The sequence below is a fragment of the Ranitomeya imitator genome, chromosome 1 (assembly GCF_032444005.1).
Source record: "Ranitomeya imitator isolate aRanImi1 chromosome 1, aRanImi1.pri, whole genome shotgun sequence".
Taxonomy (NCBI): domain Eukaryota; kingdom Metazoa; phylum Chordata; class Amphibia; order Anura; family Dendrobatidae; genus Ranitomeya; species Ranitomeya imitator.
This window is the reverse complement of record NC_091282.1, coordinates 374050423-374063478: the sequence shown is the minus strand read 5'-3', so window position 1 is coordinate 374063478 and position 13056 is coordinate 374050423. Positions and strand designations below refer to the sequence as shown.

Here is a 13056-nt window from a genome sequence, read left to right as displayed (position 1 = left end):
TCTCTTTATAGGTATATTTTTGAGTAAAAAATTCCAAGCAATAAATTTAGTATTTTTTATCTGAAAAGGAGAAATGGTCAAAATTAAAAAACAAACAAAACAAAACCAGTGCTTTCAGACCTCAGATAATGCAAAGAAAACAAGTTCATAATCACTTGAAAACAACAATACTAATATTTTAACTCAGGAAGAGTTCAGAAATCAATATTTTGTGGAATAACCATGATTTTTAATCATTTTGGCATGCTTTCCACCAGTCTTTCACACTGCTTTTGGCACAAAAATTGAAGCAGTTTTTCTTTGCTTGATGGCTTGCGACTATCCATCATCCTCTTGATTACATTCCAGAGGTTTTTAGTGGGGTTCAGGTCTGGAGATTGGGCTGCCCATGACAGGATTTTGATGTGGCGGTCTCTTAATTTTTGCCAGAGCTGTACAGTTGAAACCAGAAGTTTACATACACTATATAAACAGACACATATGCATGTTTTTCTCAATATCTGACATGAAATCAGAATAAACCTTCCACAAGCTTCTCACAATAGTTGGTCGGAATTTGGGCCCATTCCTTTGTACAAAACTGGTGTAACTGATCCAGGTTTGTAGGTCGCCTTGCTCGCACCTGCGCTTTCATGTTTACCCATACATTTTCAATAGGATTGAGATCAGGGCTTTGTGATGGCCTCTCCAAAACATTGACTTTCTAATTTTTAAGTCACTTTGGTACCATATTGGGAGTATGCTTCTGGTCATTGTCCATTTGGAAGACCCATTTTCGCCCAAGCTTTAACTTCCTGGCTGATGTCTTGAGACGTTGCTTCAGTATTGCCACATGATCTTCTTTTCTCATGATGCCATCTATTTTGTGAAGTGCCCCAGTCCCTCCTGCAGCAAAACAACCCCACTACATGATGCTGCCACCCTCGCGTTTCACATTTGGGATGGTGTTCCTAAACTACCAAGCTTCTCCCTTTTTCCTCCAAAAGTAACATTGGTCATTAGGCCCAAAAAGTTCAATTTTAGTTTCATCAGACCAAAGGACATGTCTCCAAACATTAAGGTCTTTGTTCCTGTGTGCATTTGCAAACATTAATCTGGCTTTTTTATATTTCTTTTGGAATAATTGCTTCTTCCTGGCAGAGTGGCCTTTCAGCCCATGTTGATACAGTTTTCATTTCACTGTGGATATTAACACAATCTTACCAGCTTCTACCATCATCTTCACAAGGTGTTTTGCTATTGTCCTTGGGTTGATATGCACATGTTGGACCTAAGCACGTTCATCTCTGGGACACAGAACTCGTCTCCTTCTTGAGCGGTGTGATGGCTGGACATTCCCATCTTGTTTGTACATGCGTATAATTGTTTGTACAGGTGAGCGAGGCACCTTCAGGTATCTTGAAATTGTACCCAAGGATGAGCCAGACTTGTGCAAGTCCACCATTATCTCCCTGATATCTTGGCATTCAGGTGTGCATTAAAATACCTCCACAGGTGTGTCTCTAATTCACTCAGATGTTGCCAAAAAAACTTCCAAACACATTGCATCATCATATGGGCAGTCCTGAATTGTTTAAAGGCATAGTAATCTTAGTGTATGTAAACTTTTAACTAGTAGTAAAAATGCCTTATAACATTCTCTCTCTCATTATTCTGTCATGTGGCAAATATTAATAATTATGGTAATCCTAATTGACCTAAAACGGGAAATGTTTATTCTGATTTCATGTCAGATATTGAGAAAAACATGCATATGTGTCTTTTTATATAGTGCATGTAAACTTCTAGTTTCAACTGTGTTTGTGGTTTTTGCTTTGGATTTCACCTTACTACAATACAATGCATATAATAGAGTAAAATTCACAATGGAGATCTTCACAAGAATGAGCACAATGCAGATTTGAATTCCACACCATGCTTTAGGCCCTGTTCATACATTCAGTATTTGGTAAGGTTTTTACATCAGTATTTGTAAGCCAAAACCAGGAGTGGGTCATAAATACAGAAGTGGTGACGTGTTTCTATTATACTTTTCCTCTGATTGTTCCACTCTTGGTTTTCGCTTACAAATACTGAGGTAAAATACTGACCAAATACTGAAAGTGGGAAAGTAAAGGCAATCTGTCACCAGTTTTAGCTATGGAATTTGAGAGCAGCATGATGTAGGGGCACAGACCCTGGCTCTAGTGATGTATCAGTTATTGGGTTGCTTGCTGCAGTTATGATAGCATCATTGTTTTCTCTGCTGCAGTTCTAGCATTTCTCTGAATGCGGAGCTTTGTATAAGTGCGCCCCACATCACTGATTGGCAGCTTCCTGTGTACTCTATGCATTGACCGAAAGTGATGAATCAGTGGGGCGGGGATACACACAGCAGGAGGACTACAAGGCACGAGACAACTAGTCCTCTAATGATGTTCTTCTGCTGATATAACACTGATTTTATTAATACTACAACAAGTAGCCCAGTAAGTGACACGTCGCTAGACTCAGGGTCTCTACTCCTACATCATGTTGCTCTCAGTTTAGGCGGCAAAAACCTGCTGACAGATTTCCTTTCATTTTCATGTGGACTTTTTCAGCAATGTGTGAATGGGATTTTAAAATCCCCAGTTACTTGTATTATACTATAAATTGCTGCAGATTTGTGGTGTGGAAATCCGCAGCAAATCCTGAATCCTCTTAGCCTAATAGTGACCTTGACGTTTCCATATTGTTTTTTTTTTTAGATTGAAAGCTCCTTCAGTGTTCTGGAAATACGATCTCTCACAGCTATCAGTCTTAGCCAGGTACTGAATATGTGTAACCATTGTTGAGCAGTGATATTGACCTTCTACTATCTCAATATATAGTAGGTGTAATATTAGTATTATTAGCAAATAACTGCAAATAGAAATGTAGTATAGTTCTTCTGAGTCGCTGTGTCGCTTTCCCCATGTTCAGGCATTGCAGGAGCTTAGGCATCCATGGTTATGAGTCATAACCATGGCTACCCAGTGGCGTAGCTAGAGCTTTTGCCGCCCGGGGCCGGTCCCGAGTTTGGCGCCCCCCCCCCCCCCCCCGACTCAATACACACAAAGGTTACCAAAAATAGTCAGGACAAATCTGCGATAAATCTGCAGGGATAACCGCAGCGGGTTTGCCCTGCAGATTTATCAAATCCGCTGCAGGAGAACCCGCAGGACAGAACACAACGTGTGAATGTGGCTAAGGCTACTTTCACTCTGGTGTTTTTTTGAATACGTCGCAATGCGTCGTTTAGGGGAAAAAACGCATCCTGCAAAGTGGTTTGCAGGATGCGTTTTTGCCCCATAGAGTAACATTACCGACGCATTGCGACGTATTGGCACACGTCGCAACCGTCGTTGTGCCGTGTTGTGGCGGACCGCCGGGAGCAAAAAACTTTAAATGTAACATTTTTTGCTGCCGACGGACCGCTTTTTCCGACCGTGCATGCGTGGCCAGAACTCCGCCCCCACCTCCCCGCACCTTACAATGGGGCAGCGGATGCGCTGGAGAAATGCATCCGCTGCACCCGTTGTGCGGCGCATCAAACGCTAGCGTTGGAATCTCGGCCCGACGCAATGCGACGGGCCGAATCCGACGCTAGTGTGAAAGAAGCCTAACTGCCTTAGTGTTGCACTGGTCACAACAAAATACAGTACCATAAGGAAGTGGTACATAAACGGTAAACCCTAGATGCCTCTCAGTCTCTAAAGTCACAAACCAATATTGCATATAACATTCCACATAAACTGTGCTTAATACCTGCTAGGAGTAGGGACTGCAGTCTGCAGTGCAGCATGCCTGTGAGTCTGTGAGAGTGAGTCTGCCTCTGATCTGACCGATTCCGCTGTGATCCAGATTCCGCTGTGATCCAGATTCATTTCTGACTCAGTCAGACTGTCAGACTGACTGTCTCTGCAGCTGCGCACTGCAGAGATCCCCGGCGGCGGCGCTTCCTGGAGGAGATCGAAAGTGAAAGTACGCCGGGTGGGTAATGCGAACAGGGCTTCAAGAAAATGGCCGCCGCGATCTCCATCTGCATCCCGCGGCCATTTTCCTGAAGCCCCGGGAAGCGCTACTACCATCTGCGCACGCGCGGGCGGCCTCCGTAAGATGGCCGCCGCGGCCACCCGGTCCCCAGCAGCAATAATGGTATAATAGCGCAGACAGCGCCGCCGCTCTCCTCTTCTTCTTCAGCCAGCGCCGGCCCACCCCCCGCATTGTGCCGCCCCCCGCTTTGTGCCGCCCGGGGCGGCCCGCCCCCCCCGCACCCCCCTTCCTACGCCACTGTGGCTACCTAAGTTCATGCAATGCCTGAACATGGGGAAAGCGACATAGCAAATCAGAAGAACTATACTACATTTCTAATTGGAGATATTTGCTGATATTACTATTATTACACCTACTATATATTGGGATAGGATCTTGGAGATGGGAATACCCATTTACGGTAAGTTTCCCCTACTTCAACCCACTACTCCCATCCAGTTCTTCATACGATATGTATCAGATAGAAGGCAAAACGTTTGGATCTGATACATATAGTACTAATGTAAAATTGATCTCATCCTACATTATTTATCACTATTGTCTGTCTTTGCTGTTTTCATGCTGCCATTACCGTTTTCTATCCTCTTGCAGATACTTATTGAAACAGAGAAGGGAAGCTTCCAACTGACCCTCAGCGCTCAGAATACAGATCAGCTGATTAACGGCATCCAGGCCACTCTGTCCAAAATATTTCCCACTCCAGATACAGTGTAAGTCCCCATTTGGAAGTGACATGAGATCCTTGCCTTGTGACAAGCATCGTCTTAATTAGAGCTCAGCGCAGTCGATTGGGAATTCTCTAATTGCAGTTTGCAAGTCGCTGTAGTAAGAATTGAGATGATATGGATAATCTTTCAGCTAACAGATGTAATAAACATTTTGCTGGTATCTTAGATATTAACAACTGCCTACACTGCTTATTGGAGCGATGATTAGGATTGTACCTCTCTATGGTTCTTCAGTAGTGATGAGCGCAAGTGCGCAAGTATCTAGCACTTAGGCTCATCAGTTATTGTTCAGCATTTGTTAGAGAGTCGTAGACGCTGTGTGTGCTGCGCCATATACCGTATCACAACATTACTTGCTTCTATAATAACCCTATATGGAAAAAACCACATTCTATTGTATATGAAATAGGCGATATGCAGAGGTATATTAAAACCCCATTGCAGTTTATGGAAGACACCTTGAAGGAAATGTATCATCAGAAAATGACTTATTGTTTAAATCAGATATTGTGTTAAATATATATTTTTTAATATTTTACAAGAGTTTTTTATTCATACGACAATCTTTATTAAGAAAATATTTTGTTGCTATTTTAACAATGGCCTTTGAGGCTATAAAGACTTTTCTGAAGGCTCATTATAATCACAGGTAGGATTATAATGAGAGGTGAAACCTTTATACACAGCTGTTAACACAGGATTACCATGTTCCCACTGCCTACACAAACTCTGAACTCATTACCTATATAAAAGAAACCTGTCGACACCCTCAACCTATCACACTTCAACCTCTCCACAATGGCCAAGACCAACGAGCTGTCTATGGACACCAAGGACAAAATTGTAGACCTTCACAAGGCTGGGATGGGCTACAGGACAATAGGCAAACAGCTTAGTAAGAAGGCAACAATTACTAGAAAATGGAAGAAAAACAAGATCCTGAGAAAGATCAGGAATCAATCCAGAACTACATGGGAAGACCTGGTCAACTACTTGAAGAGACCTGGGACCACAGTCTCAAACATTACCATTGATAATACACTACGTCGTTGTTGATTAAAATCCTGCAGGGCACGCAAGGCCCCCCTGCTCATGCCAGCACATATCCAGGCCAGTTTGGAGTTCTCCAATGACCATCTGGATGATCCAGAGGAGGCATGGGAGAAGGTCATGTGGTCAGATGAGACCAAAATAAAACTTTTTGGTATCAACTCCACTTGCCGTGTTCGGAGGAAGAAGAAGGGTGAGTACAACCCCAAGAATACCGTCCCAACCTTGAAGCATGGTTGTGGAAACATCATACTTTGGAGGGGGGTTTCTGCAAAGTGCACAGGACGACTGCACTGTATTGATGGGAAGATGGATGGGGTCATTTATTGCAAGATTTTGGCCAACAACCTCCTTCCCTCAGTAAGAGCATTCAAGATGGGTCGTGGTTGGGTCTTCCAGCAAGACAATGACCAGAAACACACAGCCAGGGCAACTGTAGAGTGGCTCCATAAAAAGCATTTCAAGGCCCTGGAGTGACCTAGCCAGTCTACAGACCTGAACCCAATAGAAAATCTTTGGAGGGAATTCTGTCTCTGAGATCCTTGGACAGTTCCTTTGACCTCATGATTCTCATTTGGTCTAACATGCACTGTGAGATGTGAGGTCTTATATAGACATGTGTCTTTCCAAATTAAGTCCTATTAGTTTAATTAAACACAGCTGGACTCCAATGAAGGAGTAGAACCATCTCAAGGAGAATCAAAAGAAAATGGACAAGCGGTGACTTAAATATGAGTGTCTGAGCAAAGGGTCTGAATACTTATAACCATGTGATAATTCAGTTTTTCTTTTTTATTAAATTTGCACAAATTTCTACATTTCTGTTTTATTCTAGTCAAGATGGGGTGCAGAGTGTACATTAATGAGAAAAAAAATGAACGTTTTTGAATTTACCAAATGGCTGCAATGAAACAGAGTGACAAATTTAAAGGGGTCAGAATACTTTCTGTACACACACTATATAACGTAATATAAAAATAAAAAGCACATTACTAAAATAAACATCAACACAAAACAATTAACAAAAAAACCTTGAATTAAACAGTGTGTCATTTTTTTATGATGCATTATTTTAAGCTTCCATGCAACTAATGGACTGCAGATTGATTTTATTCCAGAAAACACACTATGAAAGTACTTGGTTATTTGATGCCATATATATCTACTGATCCTAAATAGGATTCATAAGTCTATATTCTTTGATTCAAATACCGTTAAATTCATATCTTAAAAAGTAACTGTTGTTTTAATTTTTATTTCATAAATTAATAATACACACGAAAATATTAAACTTTGTGTAATATATCTTATTGGAGAAATTTGCTTCATCGTTCTGCTGGAGTGACGCTTTACTCTCAATTCATGGGTGAAATCTGTATTCAGTGAAGACAGATTTCCACAGTACGAATATAGCAGATGGCGATTGGTGCCCTTAAAATTCTATAAAGAGGGTAGTGGGAGGAAGAAGGAGGAGATAGAGGCAGACACAGAGTTCCAAGTTCTATAGAACATTATCAACAATTACTGCCATTTCCTTTGTGTGTTCACTGAATACAGATTTTAGCCTTGAATTGAGAATTTTGAGAATTAAACATCAGTCCTGGCGGAGAAAAAAAAACAGATTTCTCTTATAAGATATATTACAAAGTTTCTTATTTTCACCTGTACTATTGATTTAGGAAAAAATAAATAGATAAAATGACAACTAACATTTACTGACATACTTTTTCTGTGGTCCTCGCTCATTCTTTTTGCTATTATGCACTAGATGTCTGGTCAGGCGACAATATCCCGAGTCTGCAGACAGTTCGCGAAATTCATCTCCAAACTCCGACACTGCTGGGCTTCCCCCGACCCCTGGGATCTGCGGTAAGACATTTTATATATGATTGCATAGATGACGCTTCATTATAAGGCTTCTTTCCTCATCTTTGTGATCTGTTACTGTTGTACGAGTACATTTTATTTACGCGCTTGTCATATTACAAGGTATTTCAATGAGTACAATGATAATATTAGTAGCAATAGTAGCTTTTCATTAATTGGCCTGAAGTCATGATAAAGAATAATGATTATGTAAGTACAGGGTAAGTTTACAGTTGACTACAATTTTGTTCCAGAGGATTCAGAATCTGGACGTGACACTAATAGATGAGGGCTTGTGATGGTCTCCGGAAGACAACCCCTTTAGGGATTGTCCTGTACCTGCTATATTAGGAAGAAGAGCCGCCCTTGACTAAACACCGAGACCTCTATCATTAATCCAGATTATAAGGAGTTATGTCTGTACATTTCGTGCCAGTATTACCTCTTGTGAGATGATTAGATGTATTCTGCCGAGGTCTTAGGATCTGCGGGAAATTGACCAAGCTCAATATTTTTTTCCTGAACCAAAAAACCCCTTAGATCTCAAATGTGAAAGATATCAGCAAGTCCAATTGTATGGCCTGAGACAAATATATATATAGCTTTGTATTGCTATCCAAAATGGTGTGGTGAAAGCCTAGCTGATACTATTGATTTACTGTATACAAGGGATCCTGCTACATAAAGGCTCACTTCCAATTTCTAAGGCATTTTACATTACTTATGCAGGATGCCAGTCTAATTCCTTTCTGTTATCTCAGGGGTATAAGATGGTAAAACTGTTATCCCTGTGGGCATTTGCTCTGTTTAACCCTCAGTTTTTATTTCATCAGTTTTCTGTCATAACCAGAGACTGTTGAATGCTTTCTGGTATATACGTATTGCCTAATATATCTAATGTATGTTAACCCCTTTACCCCCAAGGGTGGTTTGCACGTTAATGACCGGGCCAATTTTTACAATTCTGACCACTGTCCCTTTATGAGGTTATAACTCTGGAACGCTTCAACGGATTCCTGTGATTTTGACACTGTTTTCTCGTAACATATTGTGCTTCATGTGAGTGGTAAAATTTCTTTGATATTACCTACATTTATTGGTGAAAAAAACAGGAAATTTGGTGAAAATTTTGAAAATTTTGCAATTTTCCAACTTTGAATTTTTATGCCCTTAAATCGCAGAGATATGTCACACAAAATACTTAATAAGTAACATTTCCCAAATGTCTACTTTACATCAGCACAATTTTGTAACGAAAAATTTTTTTTGTTAGGGAATTATAAGGGTTAAAAGGTGACCAGCAATTTCTCATTTTTACAACACCATTTTTTTTAGGGACTACATCACATTTGAAGTCACTTTGAGGGGTCTATATGATAGAAAATCCCTAGTGTGAAACCATTCTAAAAACTGCACCCCTTAAGGTGCTCAAAACCACATTCAAGAAGTTTATTAACCCTTCAGGTGTTTCACAGGAATTTTTAGAATGTTTAAAAAAAATTAACTTTTTTTCACAAAAATTTACTTTAGCTACAATTTGTTTTATTTTACCAAGAGTAACAGGAGAAATTGGACCCCAAAAGTTATTGTACAATTTGTTCTGAGTATGCTGATACCCCATATGTGGGGGTTAACCACTGTTTGGGCGCATGGCACAGCTCAGAAGGGAAGGAGCGCCATTTGACTTTTCAATGCAAAATGGACTGAAATTGAGATATGACGCCATGTCGGCTTTGGAGAGCCCTTGATGTGCCTAAACATTGAAATCCCCCACAAGTGACGCCATTTTGGAAAGTAGACCCCCTAAGGAACTTATCTAGATGTGTGGTGAGCACTTTGACCCACCAAGTGCTTCACAGAATTTTATAATGTAGAGCCGTAAAAATAAAAAATCACATTTTTTAACAAAAACGATATTTTCACCCCCAATTTTTTATTTTCCCAAGGGTAACAGAAGAAATTGGACCCCAAAAATTGTTGTGCAATTGGTCCTGAGTACTCTCATACCCCATATGTGGGGGTAAACCACTGTTTGGGTGCATGGCAGAGCTCGGAAGGGAAGGAGCGCCGTTAGACTTTCCAATGCAAAATTGACTGGAATTGAGATGGGATGCCATGTCGCGTTTGGATAGCCCCTGATGTGCCTAAACATTGAAACCCACCACAAGTGACACCATTTTGGAAAGTAGACCCCCTAAGGAACTTATCTAGATGTGTGGTGAGAACTTTGAACCCCCAAGTGCTTCACTGCAGTTTATAACGCATAGCTATGAAAATAAAATTAACAATTTCCACAAAAATTATTTTTTAGCCCCCAGTTTTGTATTTTCCCAAGGATATCAGGAGAAATTGGACCCCAAAAGTTGTTGTCAAATTTGTTCTGAGTACGCTGATACCCCAAATGTATAAGAAAACTACTGTTTGGCGCATGGCAGAGCTTGGAAGGGAAGGAGCGCCGTTTGGAATGCAGACTTAGATGGAATGGTCTGCAGGCATCACATTGCGTTTGCAGAGCCCCTGATGTACCTAAACAGTAGAAACCCTCCACAAGTGACCCCATATTGGAAACTAGACCCCCCAAAGAACTTATCTAGATGTGTTGTGAGAACTTTGAACCCCCAAGTGTTTCACTACAGTTTATAATGCAGAGCCATGAAAATAAAATAAAAATTTTTCCACAAAAATTATTTTTTAGCCCCAGTTTTGTATTTTCCCAAGGGTAACAGGAGAAATTAGACCCCAATAGTTGTTGTCCAATTTGTTCTGAGTACGCTGATACCCCATATGTGGGAGAAAACTACTGTTTGGGCGCATGGCAGAGCTTGGAAGGGAAGAAGCGCCGTTTGGAACGCAGACTTAGATGGAATGGTCTGCAGGCGTCACATTGCGTTTGCAGAGCTTCTGATGTACCTAAACAGTAGAAACCCCCACAAGTGACCCCATATTGGAAACTAGACCCCCCAAGGAACATATCTAGATGTGTTGTGAGAACTTTGAACCCCCAAGTGTTTCACTGCAGTTTATAACGCAGAGCCGTAAAAATAAAAATTATTTTTTTTCCTCAAAAATTATTTTTTAGCCCCCAGTTTTCTATTTTCCCAAGGGTAACAGGATAAAATGGACCCCAAAAGTTGTTGCCCAATTTGTCCTGAGTACACTGATACCCAATATGTTGGGGTAAAAGCCTGTTTTGGCGCACAGGAGAGCTCGGAAGGGAAGGAGCACTGTTTTACTAGTAAATAGAAAGGGGGCACCACAGAAATACGGAGATCCAACCTGGTCTATACTATGAACAACAGTACAGAAAAAAGCAGCAAGGAATAGACCATAAGAAGGGGATCGCCTGAGGCAATAGATCAAGTATAAAAATATAATTTTTATTAGTGTAACACAAAAGAACACAAAAAACCACACGAAGCACAAATTAAAAACATTAAAATTGGTCACACATGTGACCTACATACAGTACCAAATGGCTCATAATAAAGCCAACCCCCTGAAGCAACTCCCCAGTAATGGTGTAATAAAGTATCCTTGTAAATACAAGGTATGAAGTCTACGTGAACAGCACTCTAGGCTCTAAAAAAAGAGCGAGGTGAGAAATCACTGGGAGAAACCTATAGCGACTAGAATATATGTAAATAGCAAAACTCAGCGACACACAAACATCAAATTTGTTCATATAGACCAAACCATGGTAAGACAATTTGTAAAGTGCAATGGTATATAATAAATTGGGAGTATACATTGCCCTAGAGCAACTTTAAAGAGATTTAGAAATTTGTAGCAAATACTGGTTGTGTACATCATGTGACAACAATCTTCTGTACTCTTCATGTGTCTGGCCTGTGGGATAGGGTGGCAAGATGGAAGCATTTTCTTAAAAAGAAATACACACAAGCCCAACTATGTTTTGCCAAAAGTATTTAGGAAAATGTTTTCCTATCTGATGAGACCAATGTTGAACTTTTTGGCCATCATTTCTAAAGGTATGTTTGGCACAAAGCCATCACTGCACATCACCAAAAGAACAGCATACCCACAGTGAAGTATGGTGGAGGCAGTATTATGCTTTGGGGCTGTTTTTAGCAGCTGGAACTGGGGATTTACAACAAAACCTTCAGGCCGCTGCTAAAAAGATGAAGAGGAATTTCACTTTGCAGCACAACAACAATCCTTGGTTTCACTAGGAGAAGATTAAAGATTTGACATGGCCAAACTAGAGTACAGACCTGAATCCAACTGAAAATCTGTCTGTTGACCTGAAGAGGGCACTGTATACAGGAGATGACAACTGAATCTGACAGATTTGGAGCGCTATTTCAATGATGAGTGGGTAAAAATGTACAGTTTTAGATCTGTCATGCTGGTAGACTCCTACTCAAAAAGATTGAGTGTTGTTATAACTTCAAAGAGTACTTTCACAAAGTATTACTTTAAGGATGTGCATATTTATAAAACCACATTATTTTAGTTCTTTATTTTTTATTTTCCACCAGAAAAGATTTCATTGTATTTTGTAATTGAATCGTACAGATTATAGGTGACTTAACAAGTGGAAAAAGTTCTGGAATGATTCCTCTTCTCATCAGTTCTTTTTAAAGGGAACCTGTCACCTGAATTTGGCGGGACTGGATTTGGGTCATATGGGCGGAGTTTTCGGGTGTTTGATTCACCCTTTCCTTACCCGCTGGCTGCATGCTGGCTGCAATATTGGATTGAAGTTCATTCTCTGTCCTCCATAGTACACGCCTGCACAAGGCAAGATTGCTTTGCGCAAGCGTTTACTATGGAGGACAGAGAATGAACTTCAATCCAATATTGCAGCCAGCATGCAGCCAGCGGGTAAGGAAAGGGTGAATCAAACACCCGAAAACTCCGCCCATATGACCCAAAACCAGTCCCGCCAAATTCAGGTGATAGAGTCCCTTTAAATACAAAAATCTGGCATTCTAACAGGGAGTGTAGTTTTTTTTATATCCACTGTATGTGTGTTATCTATATAACTGAATATGTTCCAGTCTACATAGGGTTAACACACTTTATTAAATGCTGTAATTGTTAAAATACACTGTGGTTGGCACTGGTGTCGTTCACTATTCAAAGACAGCCAGCTCAGTTTTCTAGCGTAAATGAATGGTATCCAAGAGTTTCATCCCCAGGAGCTATGTCCGTAGGAAAGTGGGATATTTTACAACTGAATTTTTGTTTTCTACCCGCCTGTTACCTCGCTTCTGTCCTACCACTTGCATCATTGCATTCTAAATTTAGCCTTGGCCTTTTTTCTTTTACTGTTCGTGACTCATCTGTAGTATTTTTCCACCTATGGTTTATCAAGTGCTTTGCTTGAAATGTC

General features: G+C 40.5%; 1 protein-coding gene across 12 annotated transcripts in view; it reads left to right on the top strand.

The window, feature by feature from the left end:
- CARMIL3 (capping protein regulator and myosin 1 linker 3) overlaps nt 1-13056 on the top strand; it is a 101792-nt gene that overhangs the window by 18577 nt on the left and 70159 nt on the right. For all 12 annotated transcript variants that reach the window (XR_011319993.1, XR_011319999.1, XM_069761796.1 and 9 more), the window contains exons 4-6: nt 2730-2789; nt 4648-4766; nt 7603-7703. Coding sequence is in view for 10 of the 12 variants with exons in the window: in XM_069761796.1 (XP_069617897.1) it covers nt 2730-2789; nt 4648-4766; nt 7603-7703 (280 nt within the window). In the remaining 2 variants the exon portion in view is untranslated. The remainder of the gene's footprint in view (nt 1-2729; nt 2790-4647; nt 4767-7602; nt 7704-13056) is intronic.